The 19,659-nt window shown below is 27.9% G+C and overlaps 2 protein-coding genes across 2 annotated transcripts; one reads left to right on the top strand and one right to left on the bottom strand.

The window, feature by feature from the left end:
- Positions 1-8,449: 8,449 nt before the first annotated feature.
- On the top strand, positions 8,450-9,481 carry Phum_PHUM121370 (orthopedia homeobox protein, putative; the record flags this gene model as incomplete). The annotated part of the gene is made up of 4 exons (XM_002424177.1): positions 8,450-8,488; positions 8,903-9,080; positions 9,167-9,343; positions 9,429-9,481. 4 exons carry the CDS (start codon positions 8,450-8,452, stop codon positions 9,479-9,481), a joined length of 447 nt encoding a protein of 148 aa, XP_002424222.1.
- An 8,814-nt stretch (positions 9,482-18,295) lies between these two features.
- Phum_PHUM121360 (uncharacterized protein) lies at positions 18,296-19,659 on the bottom strand (the record flags this gene model as incomplete). Its single annotated transcript, XM_002424176.1, has 4 exons — positions 18,296-18,349; positions 18,708-18,878; positions 18,962-19,095; positions 19,647-19,659. 4 exons carry the CDS (start codon positions 19,657-19,659, stop codon positions 18,296-18,298), a joined length of 372 nt encoding a protein of 123 aa, XP_002424221.1.

Genomic DNA, 19,659 nt, shown 5'->3' with positions numbered 1-19,659 from the left:
CTCAAAATCCAAAAAAAAAAAAAAAATCAAAAGGAAAGTACGTATGATAATAAAATGTTATCACAATTTCATCTGTCGTCCATTTTTGTTATCAATTTGAGGAGAAAAAAAAAATTTTGTTTTTTCGGTTCGATTTTGTTTTTCCCCCTTAATGGACGTTTTCTGATTGAAAAAGTAATAATAACACACAAAAAAAATTGTGTAAAAAAACAAACGGTTGTTGTTTTTGTTGTTGTTGTCGTTGTAGGTTGTTGTTGTTTTTTTTGAAGTTAATAAAAAAAAAAAATACATAAATTATTTATTCGTACGAGGAAATAAATGACGGGATTGCATTCGTTTTAATAACTTTTTTGTGTTTATTAAATAAATAAAAATTTTTTTTTACCCGCCCCCTCTAGTTTTTCGTCCCAAAAAAAGGTTGTGGGGACGGTGTGGGGGAAGGGGAGGGGAGAGAGAGGAAAAATAAAGAAAAAATCACACGATGAAATTTTGAAGTGTTTTTTTCGTGGCACAATAATTTTTTTTTTTATTGATGATTGCGATGAAATTTTTCATTCATAAAAAAAAACCTAAAAAAATAGACGGTGGGTTTTAAAATGTTGTTGTTGTGGTTGTTTGTTGTTTGTTGTTGTGCGACCTGTTCAAAAACTGTGAGATTAATTCCGTATAATAATAATAATATGGAATTTTGTTACACATAAACGTTATAAATTCACGGCGGTAAAGGGGAGAGGGGAGGGAAAAAAAATTCTCATACCTGAGTAGGTGGCTGCTTCTGGTAATAATAAAAAGGTAAAGCGGTTGAGTGTGCGTGTGTGCGTGTGCGTGTGTACGCGAGTGTGTGTGTGTGCGAGCACTAAAAGGATTATAAACCGTAAAAGTGGGTGGCCCAGGGTTTATTTTATATCATTTTTATTTATTTATTTTTTTTGTTTCGGAATCATAGGTGAGACATTTTTTTTTTTTTTTTACTATTCGGGGAGGTTGTTTAACAAGTCGTGAATTTTAAATTTACTTTTTTTTTTTTTTTATATGTATATGTCGTAAACCCTTTCCCACCCGCCCCTTCCCCGAACGTGAAAAATACCTTTTTTCGCCTTCGGTAGAGTTCATCTACGAAAACGTTTGCCCTTTTTATAAAAAAAAAAAAAAAAGATACATAAAAATGTGCTACTTCCAACACCACACTGTGAATGCGACGTGGCCTGATGCAACAAGGATACAAAATATTCCTACGTGTGTGAATTTCCTCATTAGCGCAAACAAGGTTGAATGATATTTATCCGAATAGTAGTAGTAGTATAAGTTTAAGATATTGGAGGTCATACGTTTCCTCCCCGAAGACCCGAGAGTAGTAAAACCCTTGAGAGAGAGAGAGAGAGAGGGAGAGTGAATCCGTTCCTTTCTATCTCTTTCACGAAGAACGTGTCAAAAGAAAAGTTTTATAAAACGAACGCACATATATACGTTCGAGGTTTTTCTCCAAGGACCACTTGATTGATTTTAGATGTACGTAACGTTAGGGTTAACTTTAATGTTACGTAGTAAGAGTAAGAGAGTGCGTTCTAATGTAGTCCATATATGATATCTACGATGTGTGCGTGCGTGCGTGGGGTGCAAAAGTACGAATTCCCATGAGGTATAAACACTCACGCACACACTCACGCAAAAGATTTCTCGATTCGTCTCCTTTCGTTCTTAAACTCACAAACTGACATTTTGATTTTAACATTTTAAATTTTACATTTCGTATTATATTCGATCACGGCACGCCATTGTTTTATCTATCTCTGTTTACGACTCGATATGTGTTTGGGTTATAATATTCGATCATCAATGTCAAAATTTCCATGTTTTGTTTGTTATTATCAGTTATCACACACACACACATAAACGGAGTAATTGTAAATAAATTTATTTAATAATCAATTCAATAAATAATAATAATAATAATAAATAATAATATTATTATTTAAAAATTTGGATGACACTCGACGGGTGCATGCATATTATATTATAATATCGTAAGAATGCAATTCGATATACGAGTGTTTGTGTGTGTGTGCGTGCGCGTGTGCACGTGTGTGTAACCGATGGGTATTTTTATTTAATAGTAAGCAATTCGGTCAAGCAACCTTGACAGGTGATAGAATAAAAAAAAAAAAAAACGTGTGTTAAAAAATAAAATACTCTCAGCCTTAGCCTAAAAAATTATCTAACTTTGATTTTTCGTTTATAATTACAACCGTACTATTTGTTGTTGTTGTTGTTTGTATTGTTGTGATTGTTGTTGTTGTTGTTGTTATATTAAAATTATTACGATTGGAAACAAAAAAAAATTTTTTTTTTATTTTTATTATTAATAGAAAATTTTTTTTGTTTTTTTTTATGCTTTTAAGTTTCGATACCCTTTCCCACGCACGCGCGTTAAACACGTGCGTTAAATGCATCGTTAATGATTATGTAGTTTATTATTATTATTATTATTATTACTTGGAAACGGATTTAATGCCACGAAAAAACACAACATAACGAAACACGTTTAGGCCGTTTTCATTTTGAATAAGTTTTTTAAAAAAAAAACTAACTTACATGTATTAATTGAATGAAGAAACACACGTATATACGAAATTTCAATGTAAATACAAACAACAACGTGAGACAAACAAAAAAAAAAAAATTATTTATTTATTATCCATGAATATAATATATTTATATATTTTTTTTTTTTTACATTTTGAAAAAATCAATCAATAAATCAAACAACAAATGACAATGATAATGATGATGATGATGATATTCAATTAATTTATTATTAATTTTATTAAAAAAAAGAAAAAAAGAAAAATAAATATTTTGATTATTTATTTTTTATTATTATTTTTTCGGTTGTTTTGTTTGTTATTGTTATCGTTATTATTATTATTATTTTTATTGTTGTTGTTGTTGTTGTTGTTGAGATCATTAAAACGAGGAATAATCAATTCTCGAAAGAATTGTTTATAAAAAAAAAACAATAAAATAAAAAAATTTAAAGAACGCGTAAAAATTTCAAGGCTTATAATTTACGTTTATTTATTTATTTATTTATTCGTTACGGATTCCCGCCATTTTATTTATTTATTTATTTTAAAAATATTTGTAAAAAAAAAAAAAAGCAAAAGATCAAAAGTTTATATGTGATAATCATAATAATAATTTTTTTTTTTTCCGATTGACGCAAAAGAAATAAAAAAAATTGCATTTTTCGTAATTTTTCTGGAAAATTTTTTTTTTGTTTTTCCGAAGTCGATAAAAAAACGCGGCAGACGAATAAAAATAAACACGCACACTCACGCACGCACGCACACCCACACACATACATAAATAAATAAAATTTAAATAATAGTAATGCTAATAATAATAATAATAATAATAATAAAATATAAAGTTTTTTAATTAATAAGTAAATTAAAGCTTAACCGAAGGATTTGCGGGAGTATAAAAAGAATTTTTCATTTCTCTCAGGGAATCTTTTAATTAATTTTTCTTGTATTATTTTTGAATTCATTTTCTTCTTCTGCCTTTTTTTTCTGCTTTTATTTATATACATTTTTTTTTAATATTATTATTATTATTATTAATAATTATTTTTATTTACCTTAAAAAAAAAAATTCTAAAAAATCTGAAAGGATTCCAAGATTTCTCTCCCCCCTTTCTCCTTCTCTCTCTCTCTCTCTCTCTCTCTCTCTCTCTCTCCCTCTTTTTTGTTATTATTATTATTATTATTACTTTTTTATTATTATTATTTAAATAATATTTAAGATTATCGTGCTGTCATTATCATTATTATCATCATCATCGTCATCGTCGTTGTCGTCAGTCGTTTCCAATTTTCTTTATCGTTTTTTTTTTTAAATTACGAGGAAAAATTTTTATTAAAAAAATTCGGTGGAAAAAGGATTATTTCCAGGGGGTAAGGAGGGAAGGGAGGGAAGGGTGTACGTTTCCTGTCTTCGCGTCGAGAAATTTTAGTCTGGAAACGGGTAGAAAAAAAAAGGCACACGAATGATTAATAAATAAATATCGGATATTTATTAACATTCACCTGGATTTTTTTAAAAATTATTATTATTATTATTATTATTATGTTGTTGTTAGGGATGAAATCACGTTAAAAAAATATTATCAGCTGTTCTCACGAGATTTTTTTTTTAACCATCTGCAATGATGATGCAGCGACTAATAAACAATCATTGTTTTTTTGTCATGAATAATGATAATAATGAGTCGTTTTTTCGAAAAGAGAAAACCTTTTTTTTTTTTTTTTATTAATCGATCACGGGGATGTATCATCAATTCGGGGATCAAATAAAATCAATTTTATTAATATCGTTCGTCAAAAATTAATTGATAGATTATTATTATTATTATTATTTTTAAAATAATATTCGATGAAAGAATAGGAGGGGGGAGAGGGTGGGAAAAAAAATGGTGGCTGGAATAACAACAACAACAACCATATAGCGTCATGACATGTTCTGATGGTTAACGCGTGTAAATATTCGTTTTTTTCGTTTTTATATAATAATAATTTTATTATCATTATCATCATCCTCATCATCATCATTCATCGATATAGTACGTTCGTATTATTAATGCGAATTTCTTGTTTTTCTTTTTTTTTTTTGCTTTTTTTTGTTTTTTTTTTCCCGGTATTGTTGCTGTTGTTGCTGTTGCTGGTGCCGACGGTGTTGCGTTTGTTGGAGGAAAATGTTTGGAAAACAAATGAAAAAAAAAATAAAAAAATTTTCCTCGTGATTATGTCGTTTTTCTTCATGTGAGAAGGAAGGGAGGGGGGAAAAAGTTTTTTTTTTGTTCGTGGCACAAGAAAAAGAAAAAAAATTTTTTTTATATATAAAAGGACTCGCGGGTGGAGCGCTGGAAAATTGTCTCCAATCAGGTTTTAATGCACCCTGAGCATGTCTTCCAAAGCTTTTTTCTTTTTAACTCCCATGAAAAAAACTCCGGTTTTTTTTCTTTTTTCCATTTTATTTTATTTTCATCGACGTGATTTCTTTTCATTCTCTCGTGTTTTTTTTTTCCCAAGATTTTTCCATGAAATCATCGGTTTGAATCCGTAATAATAATAATAATGGCGACGGGAGGGATATTTTCATTGAATCTCTATTTTTTTTTTTACACAGGGTAGGATTATCCTTTTTTTTTTTTTTTTTCGTCGTTCGATTGGATTCCATTTGGTCGCTTATTTTTTATTTTTATTTTTCGGGCTTTGCCCTTTTTTTTTTATTTTATTACTTTTTAAATTTTCAAATATCCCCCGCCTCCCTTCCCCCCCAAAAAAAAAAAAAAAACTTTTTGGAAGAGAGTAAAAAATAATTTTTTCGCATATCCTCTTTTTTTTTCCCAACCTAATTTTAACACGAAAACTCTTCGAATCTCATCTAAGCGAAGCATTAAATAAATAAATAAATAAATTATTATCATTATTATTATTATTATTAATTAGTTTTTGAAAATTTTAATTAATTAAAATTTAATCGTTTCTCTTTGTCCGACACCCGATTCGAATTAATACAATAAATAATTTATTTATTTATTTATTTCTATGGATTTTTGAATATTTATCGATTATTTACACGTTAATAAAATACATTAATAAATAAATTAATAAATAAATAAATAAATAATAATAATAATTATTATTATTTTTATTTAGTATCGGAAATAATGTTGTTAAATAATTAATAAATCTTTTTTTTTTATATTTTTATTTACATTAATTAATTTATTAAATATTCAGTGACGTTAATAGCATTTATTTATTATTTATTTGCATCTTCACGTAATTATTATTATTATTATTATTATTATTATTATTATTATTATTATTATTAATCGGAGGAAATATTAAAAGTTTAGTGTCTCATTAATGAAATTATTTGATGATGAAAACTGCTATCGAACGATAGATGACGCTTTAGTGACGAAGATTTAAAAACGAAAAAAAATGCCGAAACCGAAAATGCGAGTCGGAAAACGTGAGGGAGGATGAGGATGGGAATGGGGAGGTGAAAAGCGGGTAAATTTTTTTATGTATTAAAAATATTATGAAAATAAAATAAAAAAAAAAAAAAAAAAAAAGGCAGAATGAAACGAAAGAATGGAAGGGAAAAAAGGAAGGTAGTAGTATTTGTCCTTTTTGCTTTTTCAGGGCAGTGAATAATGGTCTCCCTAGGGATTTTCATCAACACCACTTCTCCATTCCCCCTACCCAATAATACGTTTTACTCTCCCACCCTTCCCGGGAACTTTAACCAAGTTTACCCGGAAAATATCATACCATTACCACTACCGTACCACCCACCCGTCTTCTAAGAAAAAAAAAAAAAACTTTTTTCTTTTTTTTTAACTTAAAAGCTAAACGAACGTTTTCTTTCTTCGCAAGAGAGAGAGAGAAAGAAGAAAAAAAAAATTTCTTATTTAAAAAAAAAAAAAAAAATTCTTCGGGTTTTGTTTCTCGACTCTAACGAAAAAAGATGGTTTAAGTTTTTTTTTTCCCCCCTCCTCTTTTTTTTTTTTTTTTTTTGTAACAGCTTTAAAAAAGTTTCAAAAATTATTTTTTTTAAAACAAAAAGATTTTTCCCTTCCAGTTTAAAAAAAAAAAAAAAAAAGGAAACTCCGGGAATAAAAAAAAGGAAATTTTTTTTTTTTAAATATATAAATTTTTAAATATATTATACTTTCGTTTTAAAATGGGTAGAAAATAAAAACAAAAACTGTTTTATCATTCCCCACCGTCGTCGCAAAAAAAAACGATAAAACAGTTTTTGTTTTTGGGGATGGGTATTTAAATTTTTCCAATTCGATTCCTTATTACGACTTTCGTGTTCGACTTATGCCAAACGGGTAACGATTCGCGATAATAATAATAATAATAATCGCTACAAAAATTAGTGATGATGATGATGATGATGATGATGATAATGATGATGAATTTCGTAAGTGGTAATGGTTGCTGTGTACGCGCGTCGGAATAATTTTTTTTAATGACGCATTCATGGAGAATTTTAGCTGGAAAAAAAGAAAAAAGGAAAAAATAACAAAAAGATCTTTCATGTAACATTATAAATTTTTTTTTTTTTTTTTTTTTACCATTTGGAACAAACGAATCTAAAGTAGATAGATATTTGTTCAGAAATGAAAAAAAAAAAAAAAAAGGGAAAAACAAAATTTTTTTTTAACATTTCGTTTGTTTTTTGTTTGTTTTTATTATTTACTTACTCACACATATCTTGGTTAACTTTGTACACGTTTTTTTTTTTTTTTTTTTTTTTTTTTTTCGATTTCATGATGAATTTACCGGTAAAAAAAAAAAAAAAAATTTTTTTTTTAAGGCGTTTTGTTTAAACTACCTTGTTTATAAGAGTTCTTTGTTTTTTAATAAGAGTGTTAATGGAGGATTTAGGTTTCGGTTGAAATTTTTTTTTTTTTAAAATGTTTCTACCGAAATTTTTTCTTTTTTTACCTTAACGAAATGTTATCCTTTTCGGATGAAATGAACAAAAAATAATAATTATTATTATTGTTTTTTCTCCTGTTTAATTAATTAATTGATTGTATAGAAATTTATAAATAAAAAGTTTGAGTGTGTGTTTGATGAAAATGTAGAAAATATTGTTAGCGGATATGGTTATTGTTTTGTTGTTGGTCGGTTGTTGTCTTGTCTGCCCATGTTTTTGACGTTTTTTCGAAAATGCAATCAAGTTTTTTTTCCTTTTGAAAGTTTTTAAATAATTTTTTTTACGTTTGCAAAAAAAACCGGAAAAAGAAGAACGAAAACAATCAAGAATTTTCTCTACTTCCGACGGTAAAATTTATAACGAAACAAACTACAAAAAAAAGTGAGGAATCGTTTTTTGGTTTTTTTAACGTTTGTCGTTTGTTTCTAATAATAATAATATTAAATTTTTATTAAAAAATAATTTTTGAACGGGAAAATAAGAAAGTTAAATGGGAGAAAGGAACATGTGTTGAAAACGATGAATCACAGGGGTTGAAAAGCCGCAGAGCCCAAGGGATGAATCTGAGGGTGGTTTCATACGATTTTGAAGCTCTTTAATGTCTAATGCACGGCAACAAATTATTATTGCACACGGAATGACTTATAATAAATACAATTCTGACGGGGCGCTTGGGAAAAACTTACTTTTCAACCTTTCCCTTTCGGTTAGAAAAAAAAAAAAAAAAGGTGTCGGTTTTTTTTTTTTTTAACGGTTCTACCATCATCGGCGCATACGAATACAAAGGGAGAGAGGGAGGGGGAGAATAAGAACGCGCCTAAAAAAAAAAAGAAAAATTTAAAATTAAAACAACAAATTGTTTAAACAAAAAAAAAGAGTTTTTTCGTGTGTGGGGGATCAGAGACCGGAAACAATAATAATAATAATGAAACGGGTGATGGGAAAATTTCATTTAAAACCGGATGTAAAAGGGAAGAAGATCGACGACGACGACGACGACAAAGACACAAAGTCGAACAACAACAAAAAAAAAAGAAGAAAAAGTTTTAAGACACACAGAATTTGGAATTAGTTTTTAGTGAAAAGTTTTATACGTCTCGTCATTGTTTTCCAATTGATTTATTAAACGTCAGGTCGTCTGGAAGAAATCATTATTCTCCAGAAACCCTTCATTCCATTGGGTATTAGCCCATTCTCTCATCATTACTGACTTTTAGTTTATTTATTTTTCCGACGGTCAACATTATTTTCGGTTAAAAAAAGTTAAAATAAAAAAAAATTTTTTTTTTCTTTTTTTCTTTTTACGGTTTTTTCTTTTTTCCCTTCAGGATTTCGTGAATTTATTATTATTATCATTATTATTTTTTTTTGTCGAAAGGTTTGGTTTCAAAATAGAAGAGCCAAATGGAAGAAAAGAAAGAAGACGACGAATGTTTTTCGCACGCCCGGTGCTTTGTTACCTTCCCACGGACTGCCACCTTTTGGTGCCATGAGCGACGGTTTATGTTCAACAGGAATGTTTTCCACACCCGAGACGAGATGGGGTATGACTTCCGGTAAGGTTTTTTTTTTTCTACATCCGGTCAATATGTTGTGCCCGTGTGTGTATGCAAAAGAAATTTGTTTTTTTTTTTTTTTTTAGGTCTCGGACAACTTAGTCAAAGTAGCGTTTCGATGGGAGGTTATAGTCAATCTATAAGCCAACTAAATCAGAGTTCAGCTCTTAGTTCTGGTTTAAATTCAGGGTTGCCAATAGCAACAAGTATGGCTTCCAATGGATCTTCTCTGTATCAAACACATTATGGACTTAATTCTTTAGGTCTTTATATACAAAATAAAAATTTTTCCGACATTTTTAACGTTTACTTTCCATTGAATTTTTTATTTTTATTTTTCTGTTGCAGATTCTGTATTTTGCGGACACGAAGCTGTAAGTCCCGGGGATCCGCTCAACTGACAACACGATGGTAGTACCGGAAACGGAAAAATCATTCAAGAATGATGAGACTTTTTATAAAAAAAAAAAAAAAAATTTAATATTTTCAAAGACTAAAAATTTTTTAGTAATTACGCAAAAAAAATTATGACTAAAATTTTTTTTTGTATTTTATTAAAAGAAATTCAAGAGGACAAGCAGACGAAAATGTTTAGGTGGTTAACAATAAAATCTCAATTTAAATTTTTTTTTGTTTTTAATTACTAAAAATAATAATAATTTGAAATTCGTTAGTCAGACGTTCGGGTTGTTGCTGCCACGTCCTAAATTCGTATACGCTAAAAAAAATTTTTTTTTTTTTCAAATATGACGATCGTTATAACAAACAAACAAAAAAATTTTTTTTTCGTTTCGTTTCGTACGTTTAAGAAAACGCGTAAAAATAAAAAAAACGCGCGTACGATTCATACATTAAAAAAAAATTATGTATATAAATTAATAATTAATGATGCATGTTGTTTAAAAAAAATTATTATTATTATTTTTTTTTGCCGGATATTATTTTTAAAAAATTGTACGCCATTTTATAAAAAACAAAAATGGTTTCCAGAAAGTAATAGTTTCGTTTTGTTTTTACAAAAAATTTATATATATATATGTAAAGACAAACATAATTTCTCTCATTTTGTACATATATATTAATATTAATGATAATGATAATTTTCTTTTATTTTTTAAATCAGTGATTGATTGATTGATTGATTGATTGATCGGTGTTAAAATCGTTCAGTAGAAAACTAATAAATGTTTTTTTTTTATTATTATTATTTTTTTTTTATATATAAATAATTTATATATATATATGTAAATATATATATATATATAAATGTACAATGTAGATGTATAAAAAAAAATGATGCTGATGATGATAATGATGATGATAAAGTTATGATAATGATAATATACGATTTCCAAAAAAATCGTAAAGAAAAAAAAATGATGAAAAAAGAAAAAAATAAAATAAAAATTTTTAAAAAAAATTTATTTATTTATTTATTAATGATTTTTTATTTATTTTAATAATTATTTCTTATTCGTTTCCGGTTAATCGATTATAAATTAAAAATCCAATTTTATTTATCGGATTTAAATAATTTATCCTTTTTTGAAAAGGGTAAACCTTTCCGAATATTTCTTTCTAGTTCTCCTTCCTCCGGATACACCACGCCAAGCAGTCCAAGGCACAGTCCAAGGATTCACAACCTTGTCGGGCTGACTCTGTTCAACAGTAGAACAAGATTTGCCTTTCGGTTCTGTCTTTATCTTGTTATCATTTTGCTTTATTACAATTATGAATCAGTCATTATATAACTTTTTCCTCAGAACTAATTCAATACTTAATTTTCCTACTATTTCCTCATTTCATAATTTTCGCTCATGCATTTCATCCTTAACTTATGCACAGTATATAAATTAGAATTACAGACGTATAAGTAATCTAAACGCAGTTGATTTTTTTCTAATCTTTTGAAGTAAAAATATCGAAAAATTTGTTCAAAAGTATCAGAAAAACATAAGATCCAAGGAGGTATAAAGTAAAAAAAAATTCAAAATTGGGTCCCCGCAAAAATAAAATGACACACTTAAAATAAAACGTAAACATTGGATTGCCGCTTAAAATCGTAATTTTACATTAAAAATATTCCAAAATTTGTTCAAATATATCAGGCAAACTTAAAAAAATGGAGGTGTAAAAAAAAAAAACACAATTAATGGATTCACACTTAAAATCAGGAGTACAAATAAAAAACCAATTTTATTATAATAATCTAGAATAAATTACAAAACTTTTGATACATACAATTTATAATAAATTGTTAAATAAAACTATTAAAATTAATTTAAATAAGTTGACATGACGTAAACGCATGTTAACTTATTTAATTCTAATTATTGACACACAAAATAATATATTTAATTGCTTTAAAATGCTATAGATTTTATAGATTCTAAAAAAAAAATTATTATTATTATTATTTAACATGCGAAATTTTCGTTTGAAATTTTTTTTTTTTTTAAAATCACAAAATCACGGTCGAATGATTTTTTTCCCGTATTTTTTTTTTTTTTACAAGGATCTAGAAAACTGGAAAGACTTTTTTTTTGTTAACCCGGGAAAAATGCATTTCGCACTAACCTCCCCACTCGGTAGCAGGAAGAGTGTGGGGGGACTCAGCCAAAGCCTCTACCCAACTAAAACTTCTGTATGTGCTTCACTGCGCTTTTTCCTGCTGAGGAGTAGGGGTGGTCGCAGGAGTATGACCTGCAATTTAGCCTCTACCCCCCCCCTCAAAGCCGGAATCATCAGATCCGCACTCGCGAGGATGGGAGCGGATCCCCCACCGTTGCAGAGATCCGCTCCACCTGATTGGGATGCTTTTCTCCCAACGACAATGACAATCTGGAAGACATTCCCGAGGTTTCACTTTCGGTCCTGCCTCCCATAATTACACAAATACATATACATATATAATTTAATACAGTATTCATGTTAGAGTGAAACCTTTACGATTGTCTCTTTCGATCCGGCTTCACTCTTTACAATATTTGCAACCATTTTTCATGGGAAGTTGCCGTAACCCCCCCATTGACCCAACCGCCTCCGTCAGTTTGGCTCTTAGATCTGCCGCTTTAGTTGTTTTGTTTTCTCCCTTAACTTTAATGACACTCCTGCCGCAGATGGCCGAATTCTAATCGAGCTAATGCCTTAGTCCTGTAGTTGGATTTTTTCCCTCGCAGCAGCCAAGACCTCCGCGAAGGACTTTCCACCCTCGGCCCTTTTAAGAACCATCATCGCTGCCGTGGTGGTTTGAACTGCGAGCCATCGTGAGCAGATTTCGCCTTTTTATCCCCCTTTTCAACCACTGTAGGCCCACTATTTGTTTTGCGCATTTTTTACTCCTCTGAGTAACTGTAACGAATCTATCATTAGTCCCTGAAATAATTTTATCTGAATCAGTGGCGCATTCATGTTCCCTGCCACAGAGATCGGCGAGGTCACTACCTCCCGGGTTCCAGTAACCCATCCATTCCCGTGGCAGTCCTGAGCCCTTTTTTTTTGACTCTTTGAGGATTGCAAGTTTGTTAATTATTTAATGGGAGTCGATAAATTAATTGATAAGAAAGATAAATTTAATTTTTTTACGTATGAAAATTAATAATATTAAAACATAAAAAAAAAAAAACGCAAAAAGTTTGATATGTTAAATGTATTAAAAATAAATGAAAAACTTCTGATAGCAAAAAAAAGCTGAAATTTAGTACAAGTCCTGACATCTTTTATAATTTTTAAAAACAAAAAACAAAAGCATTTTGAAAAAGTCTTAACAAGAAAACGTGTTCTTAAAAAGAAAAAAAAGCGTTGGTTTGATGACGACAGCGCTTTTACGGCAAAAAATAAAACTAATAAAGATAAAACAATAATTTAGTTAATAATACAATTAACAGATGTCTCTTGTAACATATAAACTCAGAAAAAAAAGGTAAATTTAATTAAAGGTATAATTTTTTTTTTTTTTTTTTTGGGGGGGGGGGACTTTTTAAATATTTACAATTATTTTCTTAATAAAAAAAAAAATGAAAAGAAAAGGAAAAAGAAAAAAAATTTTTTTTTTTTTTATACGCTTATTTAAAAAAACGTTAATAAAAATTAAGAGGAAGAAAAAAAAGGAAAAAAAAGAAAAAGTTTTGAGAGTGAAAAAAATTAAACTAGAAAATCTCATTTGAATTCAAAATTAGTTTTTTTCTAAACAAGTTTTTTACTTTTTCTTTAAAAAAAAAAAAAAGAAAAAAGTGAACAAACAGCTTAAGAAAACAATTTTTAAAAAAAATTTTCACGGAGATTTTCTTTCATTATAAACCGTCAAACTTACAAAAGAGGAAGAAAAAAAAAAAAAACGAATCAAAAAATTAAAATTAATTAATTACATTTATAAAAAAAATAGAAAGGAATTTTCCAACGACAAAGGAAAAAAAACATCAAAAGGAAATTAAATAAAAGGGAGAAGGAGGGAAGGGGAGAGAGGAGAGGAGAGGAAAAAGAAAAAAAAAGAAACCTCATTATTATCATTATTATTATTCTATGCTTTTATATTAATTATTATTAAAAAGAGAAAAAGATTTAAAAACGATTTTAAAAACAAAAAACAAAACCAGTCGATTTTCTAGAATTTTCTTTTGAAGTATAATAATGACGACGTCGTTTTACAAAAAAAAAAAACATTTTTTTTTTTCCTGAGATGATAACGTATCACCACCATCTTTTTCTTCCTTTGTTGTTTGACTTCTTCTTTAAAAAAAAAAAAAAAAAAAAAAAACAAAATTTCCTGGAGCGATTTCCAGCAGTAGATTTTTTTAAAACTCTGTGACGTAAAATTATTTATTTTTCCTTACATATTTATTTATTTATTTATTTATTTATACATAAACTATATATTTATTATTTAATTTTTTTTTTCATTCTTTCTTTATACATAAAATTATTACAATAAACTTACAATGATAATAATAATAATAATAATAATAAAAAATGTAAAATGCCAAAATGAAAATAAATTTTTTTTTTTTTTTTTTTTTAATGTACAGTTGGTGCTCTGTTGCAAACTATTTTTTTGTGCATTATTTTTTATTTTGTTTTTTTCGGTTTTTATTCTTCGACGTCTATCGTCATCATCATCATCTTCGGATACACCGCCACGACCACCACAACCACCACCACCACCACCATCATCATCATCATCATCACCACTATCACCATCGTCTCCGTTTTCATTATTCATCTAATTGATTATTAACTATTTTTTTGACTTTCGTAATTTTTTTTTTTCCACTTTGAAAACGAAATGCCGTCGTTGTTGTTGTTGTTGCGGTTGTTGTCGTAATGATAATGATAATTAATTTAACAAAAAATAAAAAAAATTTCCTAATTTCATCTGAGACGTTTTATAAAAAAAACAACGAGAGAATAAACGGTGCTGTGTAATGAAATGACGACGTTTGCTGTATTTTTATTACCGTGTTGCATCGCTGCCGGATGTTCACCTTAAAAAAAAATTAAAAAACAATCATTATTATCATCATCATTACCATCATCATCATCATCATTTTAAATAAAGAGAGAGAGAGAGAAAGGAAAAAAACAAACAAAAAAAATCGGTTTAGTTTTTAATTTAAACTTTTTAGTGTTTATACCGCGATTTGAGTTTATTTACTCTATGACTTATGAAAAATTTTCTTAATTCCGCACGGTTATTATTCTTCATGCGTTGTTGTTTTCGTACCGAATAAATTTTAATTTAATGCAAATTACTATTATTATTACGTAAAATATGACGTCACGAAAAGTGAAAAAAAACATTGAAATTGAAAGAATGAAAGGTGGATGTGACGTTTGGTAATGACGATGGGGATGGTGATGGTGGTGACGATAGTGGTGGTGGTGATGGTGGTGGTGGTGACGATTGTGGTGGTAGTGATGATGGTGGTGGTGGTAGTTAAACGTTCTGTCAATATCAATTTCAATAATTGAAAAGTTACGATAAAAAATTTTTCTTTTTTTTTTTTTTTTTTTTTTTTTCAAAGTTGGTACTTTTAACCGAAAAAATTTTTAATATTTCGCATAGATGATGATGATGATGATGAGTTAAATTTAATTCTTATTATTGAACTTTATAAAAAAAAAAAAGGAAAAAACTTTAATGATAATAATAATTATGATTGATTTTATTATTTTTCTTTCGAAATTTTTTTTTTTTTTTTTAAATTTAAACCGAATTAATTTGCCGCGTTTTTTTTTTTTTTTACAACAAATCCGTCGATTTTTTGGTTTTTTAAAATCCCTTCGAGTGTTTTGCACTGCAACCTTTTTTGTTTTGAAATATTTTAAATAATTTTTAGGTTCTTTTTAAAACCCTCGAGTTATTATTCGACTTTTCCATTTTCCCTTTTAAAATTTTTTAGTTTTTCATCGTCGTCGGTAAATTGTAAGACAGCAGACGAAAATTTTTATTTTTTATATTTACCTGAGAAAGACGTTATCGAAAAAAAAGAAAATTTTTTTTTTTTTTTTAAACGACGGAAAACAAAAAAAAAAAAATTTGAAAAAAGAAAAACCCGTGAAAAACTCGAAAAAACGATTTTAAATTTATTTAATTATTCGTACAAATCACTTTTGCGGTGTTGCCCTATTTCTATTTTCTTACTCCCTTACCTGCCCTCTAGCAAGGAGGAAAAAAAGAATCTTAAAACCCTTCGTACCCCCCCCCTTAAATGATGATCTTGAAACGTTTTCCCGTTTTTTTTGCTTTCTCACGCGAAAAATGATCGTGAACCGGATGCATTTAAATCGCGAAAACCGAAAATTCACGGAAAAGAATTCGAAAAGTAAAATTCAAATGCATAACCCATATGTCCTTTTCCGGTTCCTTGGCGTGATTTGATGGTAAAAGTTTTGTTTAAACAGTGAAAAACCTTTTTCCGGAAGTTTACATATAAAAACCAAATATCGAAACCTCGTCTCATCCGGTTGACCAAAATTTTCTTTTTTTTGTCTCCTCTTCCGTTTTTTAAATTTTAAATTTAAAATTTTTTAAACGAGTTTTTAAAATGGCGAATGAAGTTAACAATCCCTCGGAAAATTTAATACAATTAATTACTCATTAACGTATTTTTGAAAATTGGCAACAATGCAAATTCAAAAAAAAAGAAAATGTCGAAGTGATACACGCCCGTATCGAAGTTACAAAAAAAAATTTTCTTTTTTTTTTGGTTATTGTTGTTGTAAATTAAATAAAAAAATTAAACTTCGCGATGAATAAATGACAGTTATGATAATGATAATGATAATGATGATGATAATGACGAGTGATGAAGGAAACGGAAACTAAAAAAAAAAAAATAAATAAAGAAAAAAAAAAAGAAGGAAAGAAATCGGTAAAAACTGGTGGAAATTTTTCTTTTATTTTTTTTGTTTGTTTGTCGTATACGAAACGTTTGTCGTTTTCGTCGTTGTCACTTGGTTTATTTCTATTTTATCTCGTAGATTTTTTTTTTCTTTTTCATCGTATCCCGCAGAACAAGTACATTACTCATTGTCATTGCAAAAAAAAAAAAAGAAAAATTATTCAGATAAAATTTTTAAAAACTTGGTTTTTATTTACAAAAAAGGAAAAAAAAGGAAAGAAAAAAAAGGAAAAAAAAGGAAGGAAAGGAATGGCGTTGGGATTTTTTTTTTTTTTGTTTGTTGTGAATTCATTAAAGTTAACAATCGGTTATGTTGACACCTTGAGGTGGTCACATAATAATAATAAATAAACGTATCGCACATCGTAATTCAAATCCTTTTTTTTTGTTCCTTTCCTTTCCTTTTTTTTCCTTTGAAATTTGCCTTTTCCGTTTCCTTTCACGTTAAATTTTAATTTAAAAAAAAAAACAAAAAAAGAAGGAAAGGGGAAAAGGGGGAGGGGATAAACAAAACAAAAAAAAATTTTTTTTTATTACGATTACCATTTTCCTTTTATTTTATTTTTTAAAATTTATTTATTTATTTGTTTGTTTATAAAGTTTGAAAAATTAAAATATTTTTATACGACCTTGAAAATATATAATAATAATAATAATAATAATAATAATAATAATAATAATAATAAACCAAATAAACAAAACCCCAAATAATAGAATTTAATAAATTTAAAAACTTAACAAAAAGAATTTTCGTTATAGAAAATTAACTTTAAATTTTATATATGTATGTATGTATATAAGAGTCGACGAGATTCGAAATGAAAAAGGAAAAGGAAAATGCTGAAAAAGTTATAAATGGTAAGAGAGAGAGAGAGAGAGAGGGGGAGAGAGAAACCGAGAGAAAAAGGAAAGAAAATGTAAAAAAAAATAAATATAAAAATAAATAAAGATGGATAATATTAAGAAAATTGCTAACTCGTGAGAGAGAGAGAGAGAGAGAGAGAGAGAGAGAGAGAGAGAGATGGAAGAGCAGGAGTGGTGGTGGGGGGAGCGGTGAAAAGAGAGAAAGAAAGAAAGAAATAAATAGGGAAAAAATAAAAGGAAGGAATTCCTTTCATCTGTTTCCATTGTGGTTTTTGCCTCCGGAATCCAGTGAAGCGGAAGAAGAAGAAGAAGAAAATTAAATCCGTATTATTTGGTACAAGGTACAAAAAAAAGAAAATTTTATTATTATTATTATTTGTCATTGTTTTTGAATTTTCTTAACGATTTAAAAATATAGTTTAGTTTTTTTTCCTTAATGAATATATATATTCATTTGATAAACAATGAAATAAAAAAGAAAAAGGAAGGTAGACGGGAAGAAAATGAGATAAAAGATTATCTTATACGAAAAAACTAGAATAAAATAAAAGAAAATGGTCGTCGTTAAAAACAATAAATAAAAACTTGGTATAAAATACAAAACTTTTCATAAATGCTAGTATGGAAAAAGTTTTTTTTTGAAAAAAAAATAATAATAATAAAAACTTTTTCCCACGAATCAAAAAAAAAAAAAAAGTTTTCCTAACTTATACACAGTCTCTCAGACTATTAAGTGGGGGCGTGTGCGCGTGCGCGTTTGTTATGAATAATAAGAAAAAAAACCGTTTTTATTAATTAATATTCTTACAAAATTGTTAATGAAACATTTTTAAATCGATTTTCATAAAACTATCAAGAGGGTGTAGTTAAGAAGAAAAAAAAATCGATGGAAAATTTATTAAAAAAAGAAAATGACGTCAAACAAACAAACAAACAAAAAAAAAATTTTTTTTATGAATTACGAGGTGAGATAAAAAAAAAAAATCCGATTCGAAATCTCAAATTCTAAAGGAAATAATTAAATTGTCGTCGGGGTAATAGAAAAAAAAAAAAAAAAAAAAAAGAAAATTTATTGAAAATGATAAAAAGAAAACGTCAATTCAAAAGAGAGAGAATAAAAACCACTCGAAAATTTTTTTCATAAAAAAAAAAAAAAAAACGAACCCGATAAAACACGAAAAGTAAATTAAGAGTGAGAAAAAACGAAAAAAAGTCAAAAGAAAAACGAAAAAAAATAAAAAATAAAACCGTCGACAGGAATTGAATAAAATGTGCTGACGTGACAGCAAAAAAGGAAAAAAAAAGTAGAGGCCGAAGAAAAAAAAAAAAGTAAATAAAAATGATAACACGTACCGCTTATCACGTGTACGTTAACACTAGCAGCTTCTGCTATTGTTGGCGTACACGTGTAATTACCAGAATCAGAAAGTTTTGCGTTGCTTATCCGAAGGTATGACGTCAAAACATCCGTCCATTCGGTATCAATGGTAACTCTCGCAACGGGTTCATAATCGTTCGGATGTGAACTTTGAACCTGTAAAAATTTCATTCCTTACATAAACAATCAAATCAACAACAACAATCAAAAAAAATTAATAAACAAACAATAAAACAAACCCTTAAAATATTTTTATCTTTATACCAAAAAACTGTTCCTAAATCGTGTGGACCTTGACTTATGCTACAAGATATACTAACGGAACTTCCGGTTTTAACGTATAAATCCGTTGGCCCTTTGATTTTAGCTTTAGCTTTTGCAACAAAAAAAAAAATAATAATGATAATTTTAAAATGATTTAGAAGAAAAAGAAGAAGAAAAAAAAAGAAAATTTTCAACGACGCTTTGGATAATTAAAATAAAAAAAAAAAAAACAGGTTGGCCAACCTTTTTTTTTTATTCGTTTTGTAGAATTTTTTTTTTTTTTATATATAAAACTTTTACGTAAACGAACCTTTTTTTTTTTTTTTTAAATTCATACGTCAAAGTTTTAAATTTTTCCCCCGGGAAAAATAATTCAAATTATTGTTTAAAAAAAAAAAAAATTTTTTTTGGGTCGTCATCACATTAAAAAAAAAAAAATTTTTTTTTTTTTTTTTTTTGTATAATTAAAACCTTCATTCAAAAGTTTTTGTAGTTGTAGAGAAAATTAATATTTTTGTAAATTAACTAAAAGCTTTACTTTCGAGAGAACGGAACGGAACAAAAAAAAAAAAAAGGGAAAAAATTTTTTTTTTTTAATATGAAAAATGTGTTTTTTCACACGCGCCCCACCCCCCAGTCGCCCCCAACGTACGCTTACACCTTCTCTTCCCAT

Source organism: Pediculus humanus, genomic scaffold (genome assembly GCF_000006295.1).
Source record: "Pediculus humanus corporis 1103172107469 genomic scaffold, whole genome shotgun sequence".
NCBI classification, from domain to species: Eukaryota; Metazoa; Arthropoda; class Insecta; order Psocodea; family Pediculidae; genus Pediculus; species Pediculus humanus.
The sequence above is the reverse complement of the archived record's forward strand: the minus strand, read 5'-3'. Positions and strand labels throughout refer to the sequence as shown.